The sequence below is a fragment of the Mobula hypostoma genome, chromosome 21 (genome assembly GCF_963921235.1).
Source record: "Mobula hypostoma chromosome 21, sMobHyp1.1, whole genome shotgun sequence".
Taxonomy (NCBI): Eukaryota; Metazoa; Chordata; class Chondrichthyes; order Myliobatiformes; family Myliobatidae; genus Mobula; species Mobula hypostoma.
In genome coordinates this window covers 15,345,422-15,372,861 of record NC_086117.1, presented here as the reverse complement: position 1 = coordinate 15,372,861, position 27,440 = coordinate 15,345,422, and the positions used below count along the sequence as shown (strand labels likewise).

The window sequence follows — 27,440 nt, the reverse complement described above, 5'->3', positions numbered from 1 at the left end:
GATGCTATATATACAAAATATTCCACATTACCTACCTGCCTTTGCATCGATTAGGATCAAACATCTTCTTAGCTCGCTGATAAACACACTTCCATGGTCTTGGAATGCCTTCAGCTAGGAATTTCAATATAACATTGATACATTATTAACAAAGCACGAAAGAAAACCGAGAAATTATTTTGACTTAACAAAGGAGAAACTAAGAATCAAATGGAAATTCAGTAATAACACCCACATTTGCCAAAAATATTAACAGTATGATGTAAGTTGCAATCAATAAAGTAATGTACTGAGGGTTGATGGTTGTAGATCATAAGATATAGGAGCAGTAGGCCATTCGGCCCATCGAGTCAGCTCCACCATTAAATCACGGGCTGATCCAATTCTTCCAATCATCTCCACTCCCCTGCCTTCACCTCATACCCTTTGATGCGCTGGCTATTCAAGAACCTATCTCTGCCTTAAATACACCCAATGACTTGGCCTCCATGGCCACTCATGGCAACAAATTCCAGATTTACCACCCTCTGACTAAAGTAATTTCTCTGCACCTCAGTTCTAAATGGACGTCCTTCAATCCTGAAGTCATGCCCTCTTGTCCTATAATCCCCTACCATGGGAAATAACTTTGCCATATCTAATCTATTCAGGCCTTTTAACATTTAGAATGCTTCTATGAGATTCCCCCCTTCATTCTCCTGAACTCCAGGGAACATAGCCCAAGAGCTGCCAGATGTTCCTCATATGATAGTCCTTTCATTCCTAGAATCATTCTTGTGAATCCTCTCTGAATCCACTCCAACGTCAGTATATCTTTTCTAAAATAAGGAACCCAAAACTGCACACAATACTCCATGAGTGGTCTCACGAGAGCCTTATAGAGCCTCAACATCACATCCATGCTCTTATATTCTATACCTCTTGAAATGAATGCCAACATTGCATTTGCCTTCTTCACCACTGACTCAACCTGGAGGTTAACCTTTAGGGTACCTTGCACAAGGACCCCCAAGTCCCTTTGCATCCCTGCATTTTGAATTCTCTCCCCCATCTAAGTAATAGTCTGCCCATTTATTTCTTCCACCAAAATGCATGACTATACACTTTCCAACATTATATTTCATTTGCCACTTCTTTGCCCATTCCCCTAAACTATCTAAATCTCTCTGCAGGCTCTCTGTTTTTTCAACACTACAGCTCCTCCACCTATCTTTGTATCATCAGCAAATTTAGCCAAAAATCCATTAATACCGTAGTCCAAATCATTGACGTACATCATAAAAAGCAGCGGTCCCAACATCAACCCCTGTGGAACTCCACTGGTAACTGGCAGCCAGCCAGAATAGGATCCCTTCATTCCCGCTCTCTGTTTTCTGCCGACCAGCCAATGCTCTACCCATGCTAGTAACTTCCCTGTAATTCTATGGGCTCTTGCTAAGCAGCCTTATGTGCAGCACCTTGTCAAAGGCCTTCTGAAAATCCAAGTATACCATGTCTACTGAATCTCCTTTGTCTGCCCTGCTTGTAATTTCCCCAAAGAATCGCAGTAGGTTTGTCAGGCAGGATTTTCGTTTCGGTAAGGATGCTAGTTAATATAATGCCAAGTCAAAGACTTAAATCCACACTAGGGGAATAAAATAGAATAATAAATATACCTAATTTAGTACAGAATAAATTACTCTGCTTGAGTTGTTTTATTCTTAACATTTCATCAAAGGACTCGGAAACATGGAAAAACTCCCACTCAGATTGAATTCCAGTTAACTCCATTAATTCTTTAACGTTTTTCTGCAACTGCTCATTTTCTTCCTTTGTAAATCTGCCTTGTCGGATTGGAATTCCTAAACACACATTAAAAAGAAAGTTATTAGATTTGATATTAAAAACAGTAACAAAAAAAAGTAGGTATTTTTAATTCATCTCTTAACCCGAAGTATGGAGATGGAGAAGATTCAGCAGCATAGACATAACCATCAAATTCCCTCTGCAACTGTAAAACACTTCATAAACACAAAATAATCTGCAGATGCTGGGGGTCAAAGCAACACTCACAACACGCTCATATATCTCAGGAGCAACACCTCATATACTGTCTAGGTAGTCTCCAGCCCCTTGGTATGAACATAGAATTCTCCAACTTCCGGTAATTCCCTCCCCCTCCCTTCCCCTATCCCTATGTCACTCTGCCCCCTCCCCCAGCTGCCTCCTTCTACTACCCATTGTGTTTTCCCCTATTCCTTCTTCACCTTTCCTGCCTATCACCTCCCTGCTTCCCCTCCCCCACCCCTTTATCTTTCCCTTTACTGGTTTCTCACCTGCAACCTACCAACCTTCTCCTTCCCACCCTCCCCCCACCTTCTTTATAGGGCCTCTGCCCCTTCCCTCTTCAGTCCGGACAAAGGGTTCCAGCCTGAAACGTCGACCGATCTTTTCCACGGACGCTGCCCGACCTGCTGAGTTCCTCCGGCGTGTTGTGAGTGTTGTAAAGCACTTCGGTGCTTTAACAGATGAAATATATTTGCTTAAAATATAACAAACCAATAGAAAAGAAAAATAAAGAGAAGCACAATTAGAACCAATCGGGGATCAAAATCTCAAGTTGCTATCATTTGGTGCACTGTTGATTCAAGTACTGCTCTCTTTGGAGCACACAGCCTAGCCACGCACTAACGCACAACAGTGAAGGAACAGTATCACCAGGTGAGATCTATCAACCTATATAGCCAGTCCTATTAATAGCAGAGGAGCAATGACCTTTCCAGACCCGTATTTCACTTTCTGCCAAACAGATTGGCTCATCGGTCATTTTATTTATCACTTGGCTTCTGACAACTCGCTCCTCCAACTCAACTAACTTTGAAACTAATTCAGTCTTGATCGCAGAAACGTATATTGTCCGATACAAGATTTAGTAACAAAAACTTCAATGTACGGTCAGTCAAACAATGGAAAAACCTTATAAAATCATAAATAATTTGAGTGCTTGTTCTTAATTCCAAGTACTTTAAAATATTTCTTTCTCCTTTAATCTATACATATACAGCTTAACCTTCCTGGTAACAACTAAAATCTGTGATAGCAATATATCCATGACTAGGCAAAGTTAAGAAATGCAATATTATATTTTAGTTAAATGATAGAACCTGTCCGTTATCGTTCACAGCAGAATGAAATTTATCTCGTTCATCTGCATGTTTAAGACAACGAGTTTCTCTATGGTGTGTTATAAACGGCTCACCTAGGACCTCCAAAGTAGCTGCTCTGTGCACACCAAGTGGCTCCAATTCTTATACTACATTAAAAATTATTTTCAAATTTGCAAAACAATGCATTATACTTCCATGCTCATGCAATGATTTTCCAAAAATAAGTTTTGTCTTTCCTGGCAAGATGTAGAAGACAATTGCAGTAGAAGATTGTTTTATCTTGGCTTCTAGGCAAGATTGTGAGCAGTGGGTTGAGAGTCTTCGCAATTATTTATCTGACACAGCAGAGGATGCCCTGATTTCAGAAGTGGAGGATTAGGGATTTAGCCAGCAATTTGCTGTGAGGCATAGGAGCAAATGTCTAATACCAAAGGACATGCATTGGAGGTGAGAGGGGGTTGGTTCAAAGGGGATATAAGGGGCAAGTTTTTTTTTAAATTCAGAGAGTGGTGGACGTCTGGAACGCGCTGCCTGGTAGAGGCAAATACATTAGAGGCTTTTAGGAGGCGTTTAGGTGGATGTAAGGAAGAGGGAGGGATATGGACATGGTGTAAGGTAGGAAGGACTAGTTTCTTGGGGGAAGGTGGTTTGATTTACCTTTAAGCTGGTTCAAGGCTGAAGGGCCTGTTCTTGTTCTGTACTGTTCTATATTCTATAAATAATTTTACTGAACGATGGAGCAGTTTCTTGGAGCTGTATGAACCATTCCCGATACCGTATCTTAGATTTTTATGGGCAAAGATTATGATCTAAAGATAAGGGTTAACTTTATTTGTCAAATGTACACGGAAACGTACAGGTAAATGCTCTGTTTGTGTCAATGACCAACACAATCCGAGGATTGCGCTGGGGGCAGCCCGCAAATGTTACTATAATTTCAGCACCAACCAAGCACGTCCATAATTTACTAGACCTAACCCATACGTCTCTGGAATATGGAAGGAAACCCATGCAGTCATGGGGAGAATGCACTCCTTACAGACAGCAATGGGAATTGAATCCCGATCTCCATTGCCGGCAACGTAAAGCATTAGATTATCTGCTACGCTACCGTGCTACCCAGTTGAGATGTACGGTAGTCACAATTTAAATGTCTGAAATTCATGAGTAATGTTTATATCATTTTATAACAAACAATACGCTGCATTTAATTATAATGTGATTAATGATAGCTTGCTTCAATCTTCTTGGATCTCCACTCTCCATTCCAATGTTGTCAGATACAGAAAGTCATAGATTACATAAAAGTACACAAAAATACCTATTTCAGGCATGATAAATGAAGGACTTTCCTGCAAAACACACACTCTGTAAAAAAAATCTTTAGCTTGCTGAACACCAGAGCAGAAAATCTGCTCAACGAAATCACATAAATTACCACTTCTTAGGCAATTTGTTTCTTAGACAGCTCACCACCAGTTGCTTTAAAAATATTATAATTGTTACTTTAAAACTTAATTTACATTTTCTCTTAACTTTGAATATGAAAACTAAAAAAAACTTTGCAATTAAAATCGCAAACACGAGGGATTCTGCAGATGCTGGAAATTCAAGCAACACTCATCAAAGTTGCTGGTGAACGCAGCAGGCCAGGTAGCATCTCTAGGAAGAGGTACAGTCGACGTTTCAGGCCGAGACCCTTTGTCAGGACTAACTGAAGAAAGAGCTGGTAAGAGATTTAAAAGTGGGAGGGGAAGGGGGAGATCCAAAATGATAGGAGAAGACAGGAGGGGGAGGGATGGAGCCAAGAGCTGGACAGGTGATTGGCAAAAGGGATATGACTTCCGCTAATGCCCCAGCTCCCCCTCGTACCCTATCCGTTATTTATATACACACGTTCTTTCTCTCTCTCCTTTTTCTCCCTCTGTCCCTCTGACAATACCCCTTGCCCATCCTCTGGGTTCCTCCCACTTTCTTTCTCCCTGGGCCTCCTGTCCCATGATCATCTCATATCCCCTTTGCCAATCAACTGTCCAGCTCTTGGCTCCATCCCTCCCCCTCCTGTCTTCTCCTATCATTTTAGATCTCCCCCTCCCCCTCTTAAATCTCTTACTAGCTCTATCAGTTAGTCCTGACGAAGGGTCTCGGCCTGAAACGTCGACTGTACCTCTTCCTAGAGATGCTGCCTGGCCTGCTGCGTTCACCAGCAACTTTGATGTATGTTGTTTGCAATTAAAATATTCAAGAAATTGCTCAACAATAAATTAATGTTAAGTGAATAAACACATTAACAAATTGGCTTTACCTTCTTCTTTAAATTTTTCAAAACGTGGAAGATCATATTTATACATGCTATGTAGTGTCCCAGCTGCTAGCGTTTCTGCACTTGGAACAAAATCTTTGAGGAGCTCTGACAGCTGGGATTTAGACATCTGCATGGCTGCATTTTCATCAAGAGTTTTGCCTTCTTCTTGCGACTGCTCAACAGATGTGTTATTAAAATTATTGTCAGACACAATCACACGCTGTTGCTCCTGGCATTTCTTTTTCTGTTTCTTCTTTGTTTTCTTGTTTGATTTTGCAATGGTCTTGGGTGTAATGACCATCTGTAATGTGTTCTCACTGCTCAATGCAGAGCAGTGCAAGGGCCCATCCTGCCTCACGTTTGTTTTGCTAGATTTGCACTTAGATAAACTGCTTTTCTTTCGCTTTAACTTTCTGGAGTTTTTGACAGCTCCTTGGCAAATTGTACTGGAATTATGGAGTTCTTGTTCAGCTTGTTCTGCAACAATCCCTACAGTTTCAGTACTTTGTATGATCGTGGAGTTGTCTGTGGCTGTGTTCTGTGAAATCTCAATTGCATTGCATTTTACTTTTCGTTTCTTTGATGACTTACCATGATTTTCGAAGTTTGCAGAGTAATTCTTTTCTACAGCAGTTTCAAATGGGAACAGGCTGCTTTCTTTACATTTCTTCACACACTTTTGTAAATGTTCAGTGTCACTGAGGGAAGTGTTACACTGCATTTTCTTCTTTTTCTTGCACTTTTTGGTTGACGTGCTCATATCAACATCTGTAGATTCTAAAATTTCCCTCTCTTTGTAAGAATTTCCTGTAATGGTTTCTATACCACCTACTGCCGATGGATCAGAGCATTCTTCTTCCTTCTGACTACCAGCCTTCCTTATTGAATTCTGTACCTGTTGTATATTCCTTACTGGAGTACACTCAGACACTTCACCAACCTCTGCTAAATCAGAACAGTGCTTCCTTTTCTTCTTTTTCCCAGCTTTGCCATCCACAGACTTGGGATTATACATTGATTGTTGTATTGATTCTTTTGCAGGAGTCTCTGAAATATTGTCACCTTTCAATAAAATACTATAATCCTTTTCTTTGGTAACCTCTATCTTAAACTTAGATGTATCTCCCTCTTCAACCAAGCGAGAATGACGATTCTTGTTCTTTTGTTTGACTTGATTGCCCATCAACTTGGAGGGTTGCTTCTCTTCCTCAATCTCCACTGCACATTCCTGTGAAGCATAGTCACCTCCCACTGACTTGCCATGATGTTTTTTCTTTCTTTGCTCACAAAATGACTTATGATCTTCCATTTGTAAACTGTCACATGCAACTCCTGATCTGGAATGATTTTTCTCTTCCCTCTGTTCCTTTTCGTCATCACCAACAAGTAGATTATTCAGAACCAAGTCAGAGTCTGCCATAAATGAACTGTCAAACCTTCCCAATGAAGTGGATTTGTTTCTCTTTTTCTTCTTCTTCTTTTCAGCCTTGACTGTTAGACTGAGATTTTGCACATCTGAACCATCACACTGTCCTTCTGATCTAAAACTATTTTTCCTTTCACGTTTCTTTTTCTTCTTTGGTCTTGCGTCTTCACTTACAAAGAGACTTGAGTCTCTTTCACAGTCCACTTTAACAGTCTCTAAATTTTCACGTTTACCTAATGATTTGGTGCATCTTTTCTTTTTTTGTTTCCTGTGTCCGTGTAACTCGGGACTTTGCATCACTTGGTGATCCTCTGCAATAGAAGTCTCTGGATTATCTTCTGGGAAATGAGAAGAAAGTTCCCTTGCTGTATTGTCACCATATTTACGTTTTTTACCCTTACGTACTACATCACGGACCATACTGCAGCTTCCTTCAAATGTATTGTCCTGCACGCAAGAATACAAAGAAACATTGATTTAATCAAAATAAACATTTTTGACCATTATATATTAAGCAACAAGATACACTATTCCTTTTTTCAACATGGAACTAAACCAGTTTAACAGCAGTAATAACCAGACCCTGTTGACAAATGCTTTACAGTAGTGTGTAAAAGTCTCAGGTGTGTATATATATCTAGAGTGCCTAAGACTTTTGCACAGTACCGTATTTGTCAACATGGAGCAGAGAGCAAGTTTGTAAATCTGGCAGTACCACAGTACTAGGTAAAAGTCTGAGGCACTCTAGCTATATATATGTCTAAGACTACTGTATTTCAACTCAACCACTCACCTCCAGGTTATTCTGAATGCATTATAAATAGTGTACAAATATGTAGTCACCAGCATTCATTTGTTCCCTCGTAATCATACACACTATGGATATCCAAGTAGCATCATCTCACACTGGATCGGCACTTTCAGTGCAGTAATAAGATCATAATTGCAATTGTTTTACAGAAAGTGACAGCGATTTCGATGTAGTGACTGACATCAACTTAGAGACTAGCTGAGAACTGGAATTCTCCCTGGTCTGTGGCTAAAAGTTCACCTTGACGCCAATATAACGCAAAGCGGCCATGGGAAACTGCTGGGATGCGGTGCATCTCTCGCCTAGGCGCTTCTGTTCCCCAATCATCTAATCTCTGACCGGGCGCTCACGCCTGTTGAAGATGAGTTGAAAATATTGGCGGGTTGTCTCCTCACTCACATTTCATCCTGCTTTGAAAGAATGCCCCGTAAGATACAACCCTTATATTCCCTGGTCCTCGTCGGGGATGTGCAAAGCAACAAGGAAATCCACCCAATTCATATGTTCCGACGGACCTTCCCATTCCTTATCATTTTTAAACCACTTAAACGACCAAAAATCGCATTTACCGCTAGACTCTGAAGACTCTTCCCGCGACGGAAACGGAAACGGCAGCGCCGCCACGAGGTGGAAGTCCACAGAAAGGTGAGAGGTCACCCAGCCTTGACAACGGATTAGGCGTTGGATACGGTTACCAGGGCAACGGATTCCCAACCGCAGAAGGGTTCGTGTTTTGGGGAAATCCATCAGCGAGGCGGGTGATTTCAGAAGCCTCCGAGTAAAGCGATACGAGATGTTTACGTTTGTTTTCTGACAACTGTTTAAGGTAAAATGATTTAAATGCCATTTAAAAGCCGATGTGCTGCTGACTTAACGTCAACCCAAGAAAACAGGGATCAAAGTTCAAACACTAAAATATTTTAGTTATGAAAGTGCAATCTTGTTTATTCAATTATTTGACATTTACATTTACGACTATTTTAACTACATGTGTTTAGTGACCTGCCTAATTGTAATTGGACAGTTGGAATGTTTTGATATATTACCAATAGCTCACAGATCTTTTTCTTTCTTTCCCCAGTTCACTTATCCAGCGTGCATCTGACAAGAAGGTTTGGCGTGTGCTTGCCCCTCATTTGGTCAGTTATCCAGCCAAACCCAGGGAGAGTGCGATTCCAGCGTTCATCGCCATTGAAGAATAGTATACGTCTGACCCGGCGATGTTACCTGCTTCATCATGGTCGGAAGCAGATCGTGTTGGGGAGATCAGAGATTCCATGTTGATTAATCCTCTTTTGATAAAGGTAAGGACTTGAGGATTCACAATCCTGCTAGCTGAGGCAAAAGAAAATGCAAGATCCGCTATTGTTTAGTTTTAAAAAAAATCCAAGGAATACAGTAAAAAGGCAAAGTAGTGTCTCAAAGTTTTTGGATTATGCACATAGGTTCTTGGAAAAGATCTAACAAGTATGGTGATTTGGGGAGGATTAAAATATGGAAGAGCCCTAATTTATTCTATAATTTATTATTTATAAAGTAATGAACGAATTACTGAAGTTTTTAGTAAAGGATGGATGAACAGAGGAATATTATTATTCTCCAATACTGCAGAAGATTAATGTAATTAACAATAGAAATGACGTTCTACAGACTTTACTGAAAACTATAAAAATTATGTAAGCATGAATAAAACTTTTGTGTATTTGATTATAGATACTATACTAAGCATGATTATCCTTGGCTAAAAAAAAATCACTTAATTGATAATTAAATATTTAATTCACAGGGTGTACTTTTACCCATATACTATATATCATGCCTTTATATCTCACCTGTGGATCTTAGAAAATATAAAAACTCGATCATAGAATTCCTATGAAAACAATGATTTTTAATATTGGCTGCTGTGTAGAAGTCAACATTTTTCAGTTCCAAACAGTAAGTATTAAATGCTCAATTAATTTTAAAATTGCATGAATATTTCTTTTCAATAGGGAAAAGGGAAGCACTTACATTATATAAGAACATTGAAATCGTAGCCAGAGTTAGCCATGTGGGTATTTAAAGCCTGCTCCACCATTCTTTGAAATCATATCTGATCCTGTGCCTTATTGACTTGGACTACACTCACATTCTCTTTGTGTCCAAAAATCTATCAGTCCTAGCCTTGAATTTTCTTACCAAAGCACTCACATCCCTCTTGAGATACAAAATTTTAAAGTTTTGCAATCCTCAGCATAAAAATAATTCTTCTCATCTTAATCTTCAACAGCCAGCTCATTATCTTGAGTTCTCAAACTAAATGGAAGGAGGAGCAGCCTGTTGGCATCTACCCTAAATTCCCTTTCAGTATCTTGAAGTCTGATTGAAATCTTTCAAGAGCTGCGGAGATCCAAGAAAAACTTCACAGGCAATGGTGTGCTTTCGAGAATATTGTAATGGAAGGTGTCATTACAGTCAACTGCCACGGCTAAATTCTACAGTCGGCAAATTTGTCTTAGTGACATTGTTTAAGAGATTAATGTTGGCTTGGGATGAGGAAAGTACCCTCATTCTTCATTAAGCATCATAGGATCTTTTAAATAAACAGAAGCAGTTCTACTTCTGATGAAAGCATCTGGTGTGAAAGATGTTTTATAACACTCTAGAGTGGTATGTCATTCTAATTGATAGCAATTAGCCAAATGCTAGCTGCAGATAGCTCATGTGATGACTCGATATGAAGAAAAATTGCAATGTTGTTTCAGATTCTATTTTAGATTAGATTAGATTCAACTTTATTGTCATTGTGCTGAGTACAGACACAAGGCCAATGAAATGCAGTTAGCATGTAACCAGAAATGCAAAGAATAGTGTATTTACAAAATAACTGCGAATGAAAAGGTAAGTGCTACAGCATACAAATATAGAAGTACTGAGGCAGTACAATATGGATGCAATACTGCTTAGTGTTGTGATGTGAGGTTCAGCAGTGTCACAGCCTCAGGGAAGAAGCTCTTCCTGTGTCTGCTGGTGCCGGAGCGGAGGCTCTTGTAGCACCAACCGGATGGGAGGAGAGCAAAAAGTCCATGATGTTATAAGGGGGTGTTGGGAGCGGACCCAAGTGCAAGACACAGACACCGAAGTACTAGGAACAGGACAAGGTTTATCAAGAAAGCAAGGGGAGTCAGGAAGAAACGACGCTGGATATGGACACAGACCCTGGATGAGACAAGAACATTAGGCCTGGGCTAGGACCAAGACTAGGAAAGTGGGACCAGGATAAGGAATTTGGAACTAGGAGCCTGGGCTAGGACTCCGAGCCAGAGACTGGACAGGGACCTGGAACCTGGGTCTTGACTCGGACTCGGACCCCGGATCTAGGCAAGGACAAAACGTGGCTACAGGACTGGACGTGGAACTCCTGCACAGGATGAGGCACATGGACAGGACGAGAACACAAAGCCTTGACTTGGACAGGATGAGGCCCTTGGACATGGCTTGGACTGGGCGAGGCTCTTGGACATGGCTTGGACCGGGCGAAGCTCTTGGACGTGGCTTGGACTGGGCGAGGAACTCCAGCGCAGGACGTGGCTCTTGGACTAGATTTGGCTCAGGTCTTGGACTTGGCTTGGTTAGGCTCTTGGGTACGGGGCCGGGTCCCTTCCTGGGACACAGGGCCAGGATGACTGCCGAGGAAACTGTCAGGGATTCAAATGGGGAGGGGAAGGGAACAGTCCAGCAGGGAATCCTTGGTTTGCAGAGGTATTTATGTGCCAGCCCAAAACGAGAATCAAGTGCCCCAATTAAGGCACCCAATGGAACAAGGGAAAACAGGAAAACCCAGACTAAGAGTCGATGAACCAGACCATGAACCGGAATGCGGATTTCACGGACTGGACAATGACACATGGTTAGGGTGAGATGCATCCTTGATAATGCTTTTCGCCCTGCCCAGGCAGCATTTATGGTAGATGTTCTCAATGGTAGGCAATTGGGTGCTGATAATCCGCTGGGCAGTTTTCACCACCCGCTGGAGTGCTTTGCGGTCCGATACGGGACAATTGCCACACCACACTGAGATGCAGTTGGTGAGTATGCTCTCAATGGTACAGCGGTAAAAGTCCGTCAGTATCCTGGGACAGAGGTGAGCTTTCTTGATGCTCCACAGCAAATAAAGGTGCTGTTGTGCCTTTTTGATCGGGATGGAGGAGTTCAGGAACCAGGTGAGATCCTCGGAAATGTGGACACCAAGGAATTTGAAGCTTGATACACGCTCCACTAAGCTCCGTTGATGTAGATGGGGACGTGAGTGTGGCTCCTAGCATGCCTGAAGTCCACAATGATCTCCTTGGTCTTCTGGGTGTTAAGGGCCAGGTTGTTGTCAGCACACCACGTGGCCAAGTGCTGGACCTCGTCCCTTTAGGCCGTCTCATTATCCCCTCTGATCAGGCCAACCTCTGTGGTGTTGTCTGTGAACTTGATTTTGGAGTTAGAACCATGTACAGGAACGCAGTCATAGGTGAAAAGGGAGTACAGAAGAGGGCTCAGCTCACAGCCTTGAGGCACGCCGGTGTTAAGAGTGAGAGTGGAGGAAGAGAGGTTGTCTAACTTAACTGATTGGGGTCTGTTAGTCAGAAAGTTGAAGGTCTGGTTGCGGAGGGATGAGCTAATACCAAGCTGGCGAAGTTTGACAATCGGCTTGGAGGGGATCACAGTATTGAATGCCGAGCTAAAGTCAATGAACAGCATTCTGATGTAACAGTTGGGGCTGTCCAGGTGGGTCAGGGCAGAGTGAAGTGCCATGGAGATGGTGTCCTCTGTTGACCTGTTGGTGCGATAGGCAAATTGATGGGGGTCCAGGGTAGAGGGCAGACAGGATTTCAGATGTGATAGAACCAGTCTTTCAAAGCACTTTTCAATGATGGGGGTGAGTGCAACTGGGTGGAAGTCATTCAGGCCTGTGGCAGTGGAATGCTTTGGCACTAGCACGATGGTGGTGATCTTGAAGCTTGTGGGGACAACTGCCTGGGCCAGGGACAGATTAAAAATGTCCATGAACAACTGCACTGCACAGACTCTGAGAACACAGCCAGGTATTCCATCCAGACCAGCTGCCTACTGTACATTCACCCTGCTCAGGGTGGCGCAAACAACGGAGGTGGAAAGTAAGAGAGGCAATTCACCAGGTGGGAGATCCGCTTTGAGGGTGACCTCCTTGTTCTCTCGATCAAAGCCAGCGTAGAAGTAATTGAGTTCATCAGGGAGGGAAGCAGAGCTGGAAGGGGGCACAGTACTAGGTGGTTTGAAGTCTGTAATAACCTGTATGCCATGCCACATGCGCCGGGGATCCGAGGAGTTGAAATGCTCCTCGATTCCCTGTTTGTATATGTGTTTAGCCTGCGAGATTCCCCTCCTCAGGTTGAGCTGTAAGCCTCTCGGCTGAATTTCTGGCTTTGAGCAGGAGGCAAACCTCCCTATTCATCCATTGTTTCTGATTGGAGAAAACTTTACAAAAATGTCTGTTTAATTAAAGTTGACATGTAAATTTTGCTCAGAAATTTTACAAAGAAAAAACTCTACTTCATCATCCACAAATGGAAGTAGAAATCTCAAAGTTATTCAGCTTGGATCAGTTGTTTATTCCCAGTATATGGATCAGTTTGAATACAGCATGTGGAATGATCTTTCTGACCTCTCACCGCCTATAGGAACAATTCATATAAATGTTAGTATTAAAAAGTTAAATAAAAATTCATCTCTGGTAGGTACTCGATTAGCTAATTAACTGAGCAAACATTTGAATGCTGTAATATCCTCACTTTTAAAGGGACATTGTCTATGCTACAGCCCTGTCTGATAATTCATGTGTGTCTACAAGGTGCAAGAGCAGGATGGGACATGGCTATACTAGTCACTGGAAAAATAGTGTGTTGACACTCACCTGTCAAGACTGTCCCATAATAACTGTCCAATTGATTAAAAAGAGGGCAATATATCAAAAGGTCTGACAAGGTAGTAAGAGGGGAGAAAATGAGATAATAAAAACTGACAATCAGAAATAGAAAATTATGACCAATATCATAAATGTGTTACTTGTTGCCTGTCCACAAAAGAATAACAGTAAAGCATTAAGGCCCAGAATACACCATTCTCTCCAATGAAGAATGGATTTTAATCATATATTTGACAAGAGAAAAGTAAAATGAAATTAATGATGGAGTATATGCAATTGATTTTAACTTTGGTAATTTCCATTTACTGGCAGACTCTCTGAATGTTAGTTGCCATAGTTTGAAAGTATTTTTACTATTCATTATATAGTATGACAGTAATACAATAACTTACAAATTAGGGTCACCCAATTTTATACTTTGTTGCAGGAAGACCTACTTTAAACTGTAGGTTCTTTATTTTCCACATGGTGGCACCAGTGCAACAGCTTAAATTAGATGCCGACCAACATGTGATAGAATCATTTTTTGTCAAAATTTTATTTGTTATTGGTAATGCAATATCTTTTGCAATATTGTACTCGATAATGAAATAGTGGGAAAATAAAATTTGGAACAGTCTTAAATTTTGTTTTATTAGTTCTATATTTCGATATGGTAAAATGTAGAATACATAAAAGAGATTTGCCAAAGTTTATGCAGTTTGAAAGTTGGACTTAATTACCAAGAGTTATTCAACTGAGAATTATTATAGTCTTTCTCTCTCGTAAGCTAAGCTTTCTATTCCAGTTCCCCACTGAGCATAATCCATCATTAACAAGTATAAAAATTTGCATACTTGATCTTTCCTTACAATTAATATAAGCAGGAAATATTAGACCATAAGACATAGGAGCAGAATTAGGCCATTTGGCCTATTAAGTCTGCTTCGCATTCCATTATACAGTGGCATGCAAACGTTTGGGCACCCCGATCAAAGTTTCTGTTACTGTGAATAGTTAAGTAAGTAGAATATGAACTGATGAGGTTGTATAAGGCATTGGTGAGGCCGAATCTGGAGGATTCTGGAGGTTCAGTTTTGGTCACCAAATTACAGGAAGGATATTAATAAGGTTGAAAGAGTGCAGACAAGGTTTACAAGGATGTTGCCGGGACTTGAGAAACTCAGTTACAGAGAAAGGTTGAATAGGTTAGGACTTTATTCCCTGGAGCATAGAAGAATGAGGGGAGATTTGATAGAGGTATATAAAATTATGATGGGTATAGATAGAGTGAATGCAAGCAGGCTTTTTCCACTGAGGCAAGGGGAGAAAAAAACCAGAGGACATGGGTTAAGGGTGAAGGGGGAAAGGTTTAAAGGGAACATTAGGGAGGGCTTCTTAACACAGAGAGTGGTGGGAGTATGGAATGAGCTGCCAGACGAAGTGGTAAATGCAGGTTTTTTTTAACATTTAAGAATAAATTGGACAGATACATGGATGGGAGATGTATGGAGGGATATGGTCCGTGTGCAGGTCAGTGGGACTAGGCAGAAAATGGTTCAGCACAGCCAAGAAGGGCCAAAAGGCCTGTTTCTGTGCTGTAGTTTCTATGGTTCTATGGTTCTTTCTATGATCTCCAAAAGTCATAAAGTTAACAATGAAACATTCTTTTCAACATTTTAAGCAAGATTAATGTATTGTTTTTGTTTTGTACAATTTTAGAGTGTGAAAAAAGGAAAGGAACACCATGCCAAAGTTTGGGCACCCCAAGAGATTTGAGCTCTCAGATAGCTTTTACCAAGGTCTCAGACCTTAATTAGCTTGTTAGGGCTATGGCTTGTTCACAGTCATCGTTAGGAAAGGCCAGGTGATGCAAATTTCAAAATTTTGTAAATACCCTGATTCCTCAAACCTTGTCCCAACAATCAGCAGCTACTGGCTCCTCTAAGCAGCTGCCTGGCACTCTGAAAATTAAAATAAATGATGCCCACAAAACAGGAGAAGGCTATAAGAAAATAGCAAAGTGTTTTCAGGTAGCCATTTCCTCAGTTTGTAATGTAATTAAGAAATGGCAGTTAACAGGAACAGTGGAGGTCAAGTTGAGGTCTGGAAGACCAAGAAAACTTTCCGAGAGAACTGCTCGTAGGATTGCTAGAAAGGCAAATCAAAACCCCGTTTGACTGCAAAAGACCTTCAGGAAGATTTTGCAGACTCTAGAGTGGTGGTGCACTGTTCTACTGTGCAGTGAAACTTGCACAAGTAACACCTTCATGGAAGAGTCATCAGAAGAAAACTTTTCCTGCATCCTCACCACAAAATTCAGCGTCAGAAGTTTGCAAAGGAATATCTAAACAAGCTTGATGCATTTTGGAAACAAGTCCTGTGGACTGATGAAGTTAAAATAGAACTTTTTGGCGGCAATGAGCAAAGGTATGTTTGGAGAAAAAAGGGTGCAGAATTTCATGAAAAGAACACCTCTCCAACTGTTAAGCATGGGGGTGGATCGATCATGCTTTGGGCTTGTGTTGCAGTCAGTGGCACGGGGAACATTTCACTGGTAGAGGGAAGAATGAATTCAATTAAATACCAGCAAATTCTGGAAGCAAACATCACACCATCTGTAAAAAAAAGCTGAAGATGAAAAGAGGATGGCTTCTACAACAGGATCATGATCCTGAACACACCTCAAAATCCACAATGGACTACCTCAAGAGGCACAAGCTGAAAGTTTTGCCATGACCCTCCCAGTCATCGAAAATCTGTGGATAGACCTCAAAAGAGCAGTGCATGCAAGACGGCCCAAGAATCTCACAGATCTAGAAGCCTTTTGCAAGGAAGAATGGGCGAAAATCCCCCAAACAAGAATTGAAAGACTCTTAGCTGGCTACAGAAAGCGTTTACAAGCTGTGAAACTTGCCAAAGGGGGTGTTACTAAGTACTGACCATGCAGGGTGCCCAAACTTTTGCTTCGGGCCCTTTTCCTTTTTTGTTATTTTGAAACTGTAAAAGATGGAAATAAAAAAGTAATCTTGCTTAAAATATTAAAGAAATGTGTCATCTTTAACTTTATGCCTTTTGGAAATCAGGTCATCTTTTACTCGCTTAGCTATTCACAGTAACAGAAATTTTGACCAGGGGTACTCAAATTTTTGCATATTACCCCTTTCAACCCCATTCTCCTGCATTCTCTCCATAACGTTTGACACCCTGACTAATCAAGAACCCATCAAACTCCATTTTAAATATACGCAATGACTTGATCTCTACAGCCGTCCATTGCAATGAATTCCACAGATTCTCCACTCTCTGGCTAAAGAAATTCCTTATCTCTGTTCTGCATGGATGTCTTTTTATTCTGAGGCTTTGCCCTCCAGTCCTAGACTCCCACACTATGGGAAACATCCTCTTCACATCCACTCTTTCTAGGCCTTTCAATATTTGATAGGTTTCAATGCGGTCCTCCCTGACTCTTCCAAACTCCAGCGAGTACAGGCCCAAAATCATCAAACACTTCTAGTGTGTTAACCTTTTCATTCCCAGAATCATTCTTATGAACCACTTCTGAACCCAGCACAATACCAGCACATCTTTCCAAAGAAAAGGAGCACAAAACTGCTCACAATACTCCAAGTGCAGTCTATCCTGCCTTAGGATTACATCCTCGCTGTTATATTCTAGTCCTATCAAAATGAATGCTAACATTGCATTTGCCTTTCTTATCACCAACGCAACCTGCAGGTTAACCTGCACAAGGGCTCTCAAGTCCCTTTGCACCTCTGATTTTTGAATTTTCTCCCTGTTTAGAAAATAGTCTTTGCCTTTATTCCTTCTACCAAAGTGCATGACCGTACACTTCCCTACACTATTTTCCATCTTCCACTTCTTTGCACATTCTCCCAATTTATTTAAGTCCTTCTGCAGACTCCCTACTTTCTCAATACTACCTGCCTCTCCACCTATCTTTTGTATCATCGCAAACTTGGCCACAGAGGCAATTCCATCATCAAAGTCATTGACATATAATGTTAAAAGAAGCCACTAGTCTCCAGCAGCCTAAAGGTCCTCTATATTCCCACACTTTGCCAATCTTCTATCCATGCTGGTATTTTTCCTGTAATACCATGGGATCTTATCTTGTTACGCAGTCTCATGTGTGGTACCTTGTTAAAGACCTTCTGAGAATCCAAGTAAATAACATCCACCGACCTTCCCTTGTCTATCTTGCCTGTTATTTCCTCAAACACTTCCAACAGATTTGTCAGGCAATATTTTCTCTTAAGGAAATTAGCTGACTATGGCCTATTTTATCATGTGCCTCCAAGTTCCATGAAATCTCATCCTTAATAATGGACTCCAAAATCTTCACAACCACTGAAGTCAGGCTAACTGGCCTATAATTTTCTTTCTTCTGCCCTCCCTCCTTATTAAAGAGTGGAATACCATTTGCAATTTTCCTGTTCTCCTGAAGCATCCCCGACCTAGTGATTCTTCACAATCTCTCCACGATGCACCCACAATGTATTCAGCTGTTTCTTTCAGAACCCTGGGGTGTAGTCCATCTGGTCCAGGTGACCTACCTACCTTTCAGCTTCCCAAGCTCCTTCTCCTTCTGAAAGAGGTAGCGGTAGCGATTGTGGATACATTAATAATGGTCTTTCAAAAATCATTGGACTCTGGCATGGTGCTAGAGGACTGGAAATTTGCAAATGTCACTCCACTCTTTAAGAGCTCAGTGGTTGGAAAGATGTTGGAGTCAAACACCTATGTCAGGATGCTGTTCATCAACTATAGCTCAACATTTAATACCATCATTCCCCCAATCCTGAGTGAAAAGTTGCAGAACCTGGGCCTCTGTACCTCCCTCTGCAATTGGATCCTCGACTTCTTAACTGGAAGACCACAATCTGTGCGGATTGGTGATAACATATCCTCCTCGCTGACGATCAACACTGGCGCACCTCAGGGGTGTGTGCTTAGCTCACTGCTCTACTCTCTATATACACATGACTGAGTGGCTAGGCATAAGTCAAATCCCATCTATAAATTTGCGGACGATACAACCATTGTTGGTAGAATCTCAGGTGGTGACGTGAGGGTGTACAGGAGTGAGATATGCCAACTAGTGGAATGGTGCCGCAGCAACAACCTGGCATTTTATGTCAGTAAGACGAAAGAGCTGATTGTGGACTTCAGGAAGGGTAAGACAAAGGAACATGTGCCAATCCTCACAGAGAGATCAGAAGTGGAGAGAATGAGCAGTTTCAAGTTCCTGGGTGTCAAGATCTCTGAGGATCTAGCCTGGTCCCAATATATCAATATAGTTATAAAGAAGGCAAGACAGCAGTTATACTTTATTAAGAGTTTGAAGAGATTTGACATGTCAACAAATACACTCAAAAACTTCTCTCGATGTACGGTGGAGAGCATTCTGACAGGCTGCATCACTGTCTGCTATTGGGGGGGCGGGGGGGGGAGGAGCTACTGCACAGGACCGAAAGAAAGAAGCTGCAGAAGGTTATACATCTAGTCAGCTCCATCTTGGGTACTAGCCTACAAAGTACCCAGGACATCTTTAGGGAGCAGTGTCTCAGAAAGGCAGCATCCATTACTAAGGACCACCAGCACCCAGGGCATGCCATTTTCTCACTGTTACAATCAGGTAGGAGGTACAGAAGCCTGAAGGCACACACTCAGCGATTCAGAAACAGCTTCGTCCTCTCTGCCATCCGACTCCTAAATGGACATTGAATCTTTGGACACTACATTACTTTTTTTTAATATAAACTATTTCTGTTTTTTGCGCTTTTTAAAATCTATTCAATATACGTATACTGTAATAGATTTACTTATTCATTTATTATTATTATTTTTAGTTTATTTTTTCTCTTCTATATTATATTTTGCATTGAACTGCTGCTGCTAAGTTAACAAATTTCACATCACATGCCAATGATAATAAACCTGATTCTGATTCTGTTAAGGATGAGGTTATGGAGTACTTGGTGACACAGGACAAGATAGGACAAAGTCCCTAAGGAAAAGTCTTGCCAAACAAACCTCAGGGAATTCTTTGAGGAGATTACAAGGAGGATAGATAAAGAGAATGCAGTGGATGTTGTATATTTGGATTTTCAGAAGGCCTTTGACAAGGTGCCACACATGAAACTGCTTACCAAGTTTAGAGCCCATGGTATTATAGGAAAGTTACTGGAATGGTTAGAGCATTGGTTGATTGGTAGGAGCAGTGAGTGGGAATAAAAGGATCTTTTTCTGGTTGGTTGCCAGTGACTAGTGGTGTTCCGCAGGGTTTGGTGTTAGGACCACTTCTTATGCTGTATATCAATGATTTAGATGATGGAATAGATGGTTTTGTTGCCAAGTTTTCAGATGATACAAAGGTTGGTGGAGGGACAGGCAATGTTGAGGAAACAGGTCGGCTGCAGCAGGACTCAGAATAGGAGAATGGCAAATGAAATACAATGTTGGAAGATGCATGGTCATGCACTTTAGTAGTAGAAATAAATGTGCAGACTATTTTCTAAACCAGGAGAAAATCCAAGAATCTTAGATGCAAAGGGACTTGGGAGTCCTTGTGCAGAACACCCTAAAGATTAACTTGCAGGTAGAATTGGTGGTGAGTAAGGCAAGTGCAATGTTAGCATTCATGTCAAGAGGTCTAGAATACAAGAGCAGAGATGTGATGCTGAGGCTTTATATTTCAATATAACTTTGACTAACCTACATGACTACGGGATAATGAGATTGTTATTATGGATAGATATAATGTAATTAGTAGTTGTTTTTTTTTGACCTTTATATATACTTCCTTGTACTCTGTATTCTTCTATGTAGAAACTAATAAAAATATTGAAAAAGAAAAAGAGAGGCCTCATCTTGAGTATTGTGAACAGTTTTTGGCTCCTCATCTAAGAAGAGATGTGCTGGCATTGGAGAGGGTTCAGAGGAGGTTCACAGGATGATTCTGGGAATGAAAGGGTTATTATACAAGGAACATTTGATAGCTTTGGGTCTGTTCTCACTGGAATTTGGAAGGATGGGGGGGGGGGATCTCATTGAAACCTTTTGAATCTTAAAAAGCCTAGACTGAGTAGATGTGGAAAGGATGTTTCCCATGGTGGGGGAGTTTAGGACCAGAGGGCGCAGCCTCAAGATAGAGGGGTGTTCATTTCAAACAAAGATGCAGAGGAATTTCTTTAGCCAGAGGGTGGTGAATTTGAGGAATTTATTACCACAGGCAGCTGTGGCAGCCAGGTCATTGGGTGTATTTAAGGCAGAGCTTGATTGGTTCCTGATTGGTCATGGCATCAAAGGTTACCGGGAAAAGGCCAGGGAGCGGGGCTGAGGAAGGGAAAAAGATCAGCCATGATTGAAAGGTAGAGCAGACTTGATGGGCCAAATGGCCTAATTCTGCTCCTATGTCTTATGGTCATATGGTCTTATGGTGCTTAGTAATAGCAACTACACTCACTTGCCCCCTGACACTCTCATTTTTCTGTCATACTACTAGTGTTTTCCACAGTGACACAAAATACTTATTAAGGTCATCCACCATTACTTTGTCCCTCAATACTACCTCCCAGCATCATTTTCGGGCTATCCAATATCCAGTCTCACCTCTCTTTTACTCTTCATATATCTGAAAAAATGTTTGATATCCTCTTTTATATTATTGTCTAGCTTACCTTCATATTTCATCTTTTCTCTCCTTACGGCTTTTTGAGTTGCCTTCTGTTGGTTTTTAAAAACTTTGCAATCCTCTAACTTTACACTAATTTTTGCTATATTATATCCCTTCTCTCTTCCTTTTATGGTGTCTTTGACTTCCCTTGTTAGCCACGCTTGATTTATCTTCCCTTTAGAATACTCGTTCATCTTGGGATGTATCTATCCTGAGCCTTCTGAATCGGACCCCAAAACTCCAGCCATTGCTGTTCTGCTGTCATCCCTGCTAGTGTCCCCTTCCAATCTACTTTGGTCAATTCCTCCCTTGGTAACCTATTGATAGGTTGTAATCAATAAGGAATCTTGTGAAGCATGAATATTGACACAGACTATGTGACCCAAATAGCACTTTATGTGCTAAACTTTTTAGTGCAAATTCTATTCAAAAGCCAGTGGATTTTTAAAAAATCTGATTTTCAATATGTTAGTAATGTCTAGCCTGAATTAATGTAGGTACAATCTTGAATGTTTCCTTCACTGAGAATTGTGAATCAAATAACTTTTCAGTTGAGCTTAGGCTGTAATAGAACATTTGGAATTACAAAATCCAAAACACAGAAGACTTTTACGGGCACACCACAGTCTATAAAAAGCTAAAAATTATAGCAATATTAGCTGATGGGGAAAACTTGTGTTCCAGAATAAATGTCCTCAGACGTATTACGAATATATGTGTGTGTGTTTTTATAAAAATGTTTTTCTTGGGAAAACACTATCAGGTAAGGTAGGAAGTCGTCGTCGTCGTCTGAACCTTTAGTGCCTAGGTGGCACATGGGGCCTCAAGGTAGGAAGGGGGCACAGAAATATGCTCATGTCGCCATTCTTTACGCCACAAATAACTGTTTTCTTAGAATTTCATTCAAGAACATTCAGTACATAAGAACATAAGAAATAGGAGCAGGTGTAGGCCATCCGGCCCATGAAGCCTGCCCTGCCATTCAATAAGATCATGGCTGATCTGTCTGTAAACTCAGCTCCATCTACCTGCCTTTTCCCCATAACCCTTAATTTCCTTACTGTGTAAAAACCTATCTAACTGTTTCTTAAATATATTTAGTGAGGAAGCTTCAACTACCTCCTGGGCTGCTTATAACCTTGCTTTGGCCAAATCTTTCAACATATCATTTTTCCATTGCGTTCTCACTCATATTATGAGGTAACTTGATTTTAGATGCATCTTATAAAAATACTTTTGTCAGATCAACATAATGTCTCCATGGTATTTTAACTACACAAACATAAACAATGTAACAAAATGAATTCATCTGGCAATAAAACTAACATCAACATAAATATGAACAATCTGAACATTAATTAATTAATTAATTATCTGGTATTCAAGTGAACGAGATACAAAAGATTTCAGTGAAATGCTAGTTAGCTTTTATTTTTATTTGCAAACCAGCAAATCACTTTTGCATTATCTAGTGTAGTCAAATAAGGTAGCGAACATTAAAAGAACTTTTTAATTTTTAATTGTGCTCCAAGTTTGCAAGTTTCCATTTTTTGATGTGTAAACAAGAGACTAATGCTAAAGTTGGATTGTGCAGTATGCATTCTTATATATTACATAATTCAATTCTAGTGAAAAAAAATTGGAAAAAAAAGTGGGTTTACCATCTTGGCTCAAACTGTTAACTGTTTATTCCTCTCCATAGGTGCCAACTGATCTGTTGCGTTCTTACAGCACTTTGTGTGATTTAGCTTTCAAAAATTCTTTAAGTTTCATTCCAGCTCGTCTATTCAACAGAATTACACATGCTCAGGTGGTCTTTGGGCAGGAGTAGATGCAGCTGATAGTGTGCAATTGATTTGTTTTCTCTGAATTCCACAATTACAGAGCACACAGAGTAAAGGCCTTTTAGAATATAAAGTCTATTTAATATCTACAACACATTGAGCCTCAAGTGCTACTGAATTTCACTGCAGTAGGTCCACAAACAAAATACTTGTCACTCATTACACACTGCATCTATTATTGTGCCTCTACGGGTCCTATTCTGGTTCAGTGCTTTAGAGAGAGATCCAAATGTTCAATAATAAACACCTTACTACATTGTTACAAAATTGAAATGTCTTAATTTATTCATAAGGTTTTACTTTTGCAATGATCACTTAAAAATTGTGGATGATGCCATCCACTTTGGGATAAGAAATCATCCAATTTCTTAGTAAATTTTGAGTCCCTTGTAAAACACAATTGCTACTTAAATAATTCCAGAATTTTCGTCTCAATAATGCTACTTTTGTTTCCCTACAGCTCATGAAATCTCTGTTATCCCCCTGTTACAGCCATATTTACCCCCCTCCCACCCAGTTTGATCATTCCTTCGTTGGTGCAGTATTCAGCTGTTCTTTGTACAAACCTCATTTCCAGAAAAGTTGGGATGTTTTCCAAAATGCAATAAAAACAAAAATCTGTGATATGTTAATTCACGTGAACCTTTATTTAACTGACAAAAGTACAAAGAAAAGATTTTCAGTAGCTTTACTGACCAACTTAATTGTATTTTGTAAATATACACAAATTTAGAATTTGATGGCTGCAACACACTCAACAAGAGTTGGGACAGAGTTAAAATAAGATTGAAATGTGCATAGAATATTCAAGGAACACCGGTTTGGAAGACTCCACATTAAGCAGGCTAATTGGTAGCAGGTGAGGTATCATGACTGGGTATAAAAGTAGTGTCCATCAAAGGCTCAGTCTTTGCAAGCAAGGATGGGTGGTGACTCACCCCTTTGTGCCAAAATTCGTGAGAGAATTGTTAGTTCAAAAGGAACATTTCTCAACGCAAAATCGGGAGTACTTCGGAAAACCATTGTCACTCAACACAGTCCGTCGCTGCATCCAGAAACACAACTTGAAACTGTATTACGCAAGGAGGAAGCCATACATCAACTCTATGCAGAAACGCCAGCGAGTTCTCTGGGCCCAAGCTCACCTCAGATGGACCAAAAGACTGTGGAACAGTGTACTGTGGTCAGATGAGTCCACATTTCAGCTAGTTTTCAGAAAAAACAGGCGTCGAATTCTCCGTGCCAAAGATGAAAACGACCATCCAGAATGTTATCAGCGAAAGGTGCAAAAGCCAGCATCTGTGATGGTATGGGGGTGCATCAGTGCCCACAGCACGGGTGAGTTGCATGTATGTGAAGGTACCATTGACTCTGAGGTGTATATTAGGATTTTAGAGCGACATATGTTGCCATCAAGGCGACATCTCTTCCCGGGACGTCCATGCTTATTTCAGCAGGACAATGCCAGACCACATTCTGCATGGGCTACAACAGCGTAGCTTTGTAGACACACAGTGTGTGTGCTTGACTGGCTTGCTGCCAGTCCAGATCTATCTCCTATTGAAAATGTATGGCGCATCATGAAGAGGAGAATCAGACAATGGAGACCACTGACTGTTGAGCAGCTGAAGTCTTATATCAAACAAGAGTGGACAAAATTTCCAATTGCAAATCTACTACAATTAGTATCCTCAGTTCCAAAACGATTAAAAAGTGTTATTAAAAGGAAAGGTGATGTAACACAATGGTAAACATGCCTCTTTCCCAACTTTTGTTGAGTGTGTTGCAGCCATCAAATTCTAAATTTGTGTATGTTTACAAAATACAATTAAGTTGGTCAGTAAAACTATTGAAAATCTTTTCTTTGTACTTTTGTCAGTTAAATAAAGGTTCACGTGAATTAACATATCACAGATTTTTGTTTTTATTGCATTTTGGAAAATATCCCAACTTTTCTGGAAATGGGGTTTGTACCTTTCACAGTCCTCTGACTGTATCACCTATCCTTTCATATGGTGCAGTATCAGTTCTTGGCTGATAATGCACATAAAAAGTGCCTTGGAATGTTTTATTGTGTTAAAATGCAGTATAATTATAAGTAGACTTTTCTATATATTTTAATTATCGATTGGATGTTCTGTTGAGAACTACTTAATATCAGTTCTAAAATTCCCTTTCATTAGTTTTATGTCATATCCCAAGTTCTATTTCAGCACTATCAGCTACCTTGTCACTTCTTTCTTGGTGGAAAAGCTTTCTTCATAACAACCTTGCACCCAACGTCGGTGAGACCGAGGAATTGATTGTGGACTTCAGGAAGAGGAAGTCAAGAAAACACACGCCAGTTCTCATCTAGGGATTGACAGTGGAAAGTGTGAGCAACTTCCAGTTCCTGGGTGTCAACATCTCTGAAGATCTACCCTGGGCTGAACTTATTGATGCAATTACAGAGAAGGCATGCCAGCAACTCTATTTCATTAGGAGTTTGAAAAGATTTAGTTTGTCACCAAAGGCTAGCAAATTTCTACAGATGTATCACGGAGAACATACTAACTGGTTGCATCACTGTCTAGTATAGGTGCTACTGAACAGGGATTGGAAAAAGCTGTGAAGGGTTGTAAACTCAGCCTTCCCACCATCAAGAACACCTTCAAAGACAATGTCTCAGAAAGATAGCATCCACTATTATGGGCCACGACCATGCAGGACATGTCCTTTTCTTATTACTGCCATCAACAAGGAGATACAATAGTCTGACGACATACACTCAATGTTTTAGGAACAGCTTCTTCCTCTACATCATCAGATTTCTGAATGGTCCGTAAATCCATGAACACCACCTTACTATTTTGCTCTCTTGGTGCACTACATTTTTATTTTGTTTCATATTTCTCAGTATAACGTATAGAACTTTTTAATGTATTGCTGTATTGCTACAGCAAAGCAACAAATTTCATGAGATAGATCAGTTATAATAAACCTTATTCTTATACCTCAGACATTGCAATGCTGGGGATAAGATGTATCCAGACATCCCACCCTTCAAAAACTCATTTCAGGGAGGTAGCACCATCAATTTGCGGGAGACTCCCTGAACTTCCGGGAGAGGTGAGATGTCTGCAATAGAGTAGCTCCTTAGCAGCTAGCCAGCTTGTTTAAATAACGTTAGCTATGCTAATGAATGAATGATACCTGTTAAACTCACCTCAACATGTCTTTTACAGTCTTAACCCATCATGGGCAATAGAAAAGTCACTGTTGCAAACAGTGCAGCGAGCAACACTGTCATTATTTTTGACCCCTATTAGGCAGGGGTACACTTTAGTGTAGTCAGGGGTGACGTACGTTCTATATTTTCTTTTTTTGGAACACTCTGCCATGGCGCTCTCTCTCTCGCGTTCACTCTCTCTCTCTCTCGTGCACTCGCTCTCTCACGCGTTGTCTTGCTCTCTCTCGCTCGCTCTCAAAAAAAATAGATTTCCGGGATATTGTATATAATTTGCGGGCATCAGGGAGCCACTATCAATATGCGGGAGACTCCCGGGACTTCCGGGAGAGGTGGAATGTCTGTGTATCTCATCTTTATAGTCCCTAATTTTTGAAATAGCTTTGTTTACAGGTTGTATCTTTTCAGTGTACTATTTTGTGATTACCTTTTTGGAAGTAGTCATTTGTTTTACTCAGTTTTCAAAGTATTCACAGTACATTCATTATGAAATAATGTATAAATTATACAACCTTGAGAGTTGTTTGCTTACAGACAGTCACCATGCAAGGAACCCAAAAGAAACTCATTAAAAAAAATAAAGATCAACCTCCAATGCGCACAGAGAAAGAGAGAGAAAAAGACAAATCATGTAAGCAATAGAAGCAAGCAACAACAACAGCATCCCGAACCAACTTGAATCCTTAGATCTAAATCCCTGGAGCAGCCCGGAGTAGGCCACCTGGCCTGCTGCGTTCACCAGCAACTTTTACGTGTGTTGCTTGAAATTCCAGCATCTGCAGATTTCCTCGTGTTTGCCAAAGCCTTGGTATTCAGTTTATCATATTAGCAGGTTAAATCGCCACAAAGTATGCAGACACTAAGCACAGCAGCCAGGGACAGTCTCACAGCCTTGGCTTCGCAAAGAGAGGAACCCCTAGTCTATCTGGGCCGGTGTTTAAATTGTCCAAACAGCCGATCTCACCTCGCACTAGAACCCAGGCCTAGATTTTGCTGCCAAAGAAGCTGTTCTTGACCTCTCCAAATCGGCCCAGCACTTACAGCAATCCGATTCTCAACACCCTGCCCT

At 40.7% G+C, this 27,440-nt stretch overlaps 2 protein-coding genes across 6 annotated transcripts in view; one reads left to right on the top strand and one right to left on the bottom strand.

Moving 5' to 3' along the window:
* Window positions 1-27,440, bottom strand: part of LOC134359809 (transcription termination factor 1-like) — a 153,046-nt gene that overhangs the window by 15,899 nt on the left and 109,707 nt on the right. Inside the window, exons 1-4 of one of the 5 annotated variants that reach the window (XM_063073479.1) lie at window positions 8,258-8,370; window positions 5,452-7,324; window positions 1,656-1,841; window positions 36-114 (exon numbers count right to left, since the gene is read on the bottom strand). In XM_063073479.1, coding sequence (XP_062929549.1) covers window positions 36-114; window positions 1,656-1,841; window positions 5,452-7,297 — 2,111 coding nt within the window. In that variant the 5' untranslated portion in view covers window positions 7,298-7,324; window positions 8,258-8,370. Of the gene's footprint in view, window positions 1-35; window positions 115-1,655; window positions 1,842-5,451; window positions 7,325-7,670; window positions 7,792-7,928; window positions 7,995-8,087; window positions 8,183-8,257; window positions 8,371-27,440 lie in introns of those variants that run through there. The other 4 variants (XM_063073481.1, XM_063073478.1, XM_063073480.1 and 1 more) reach the window with 4 other exon arrangements.
* Window positions 8,392-27,440, top strand: part of cfap77 (cilia and flagella associated protein 77) — a 156,047-nt gene continuing 136,998 nt past the window's right edge. The window contains exons 1-2 of the mRNA XM_063073483.1: window positions 8,392-8,514; window positions 8,770-8,992. Coding sequence (XP_062929553.1) covers window positions 8,909-8,992 — 84 coding nt within the window. The 5' untranslated portion in view covers window positions 8,392-8,514; window positions 8,770-8,908. The remainder of the gene's footprint in view (window positions 8,515-8,769; window positions 8,993-27,440) is intronic.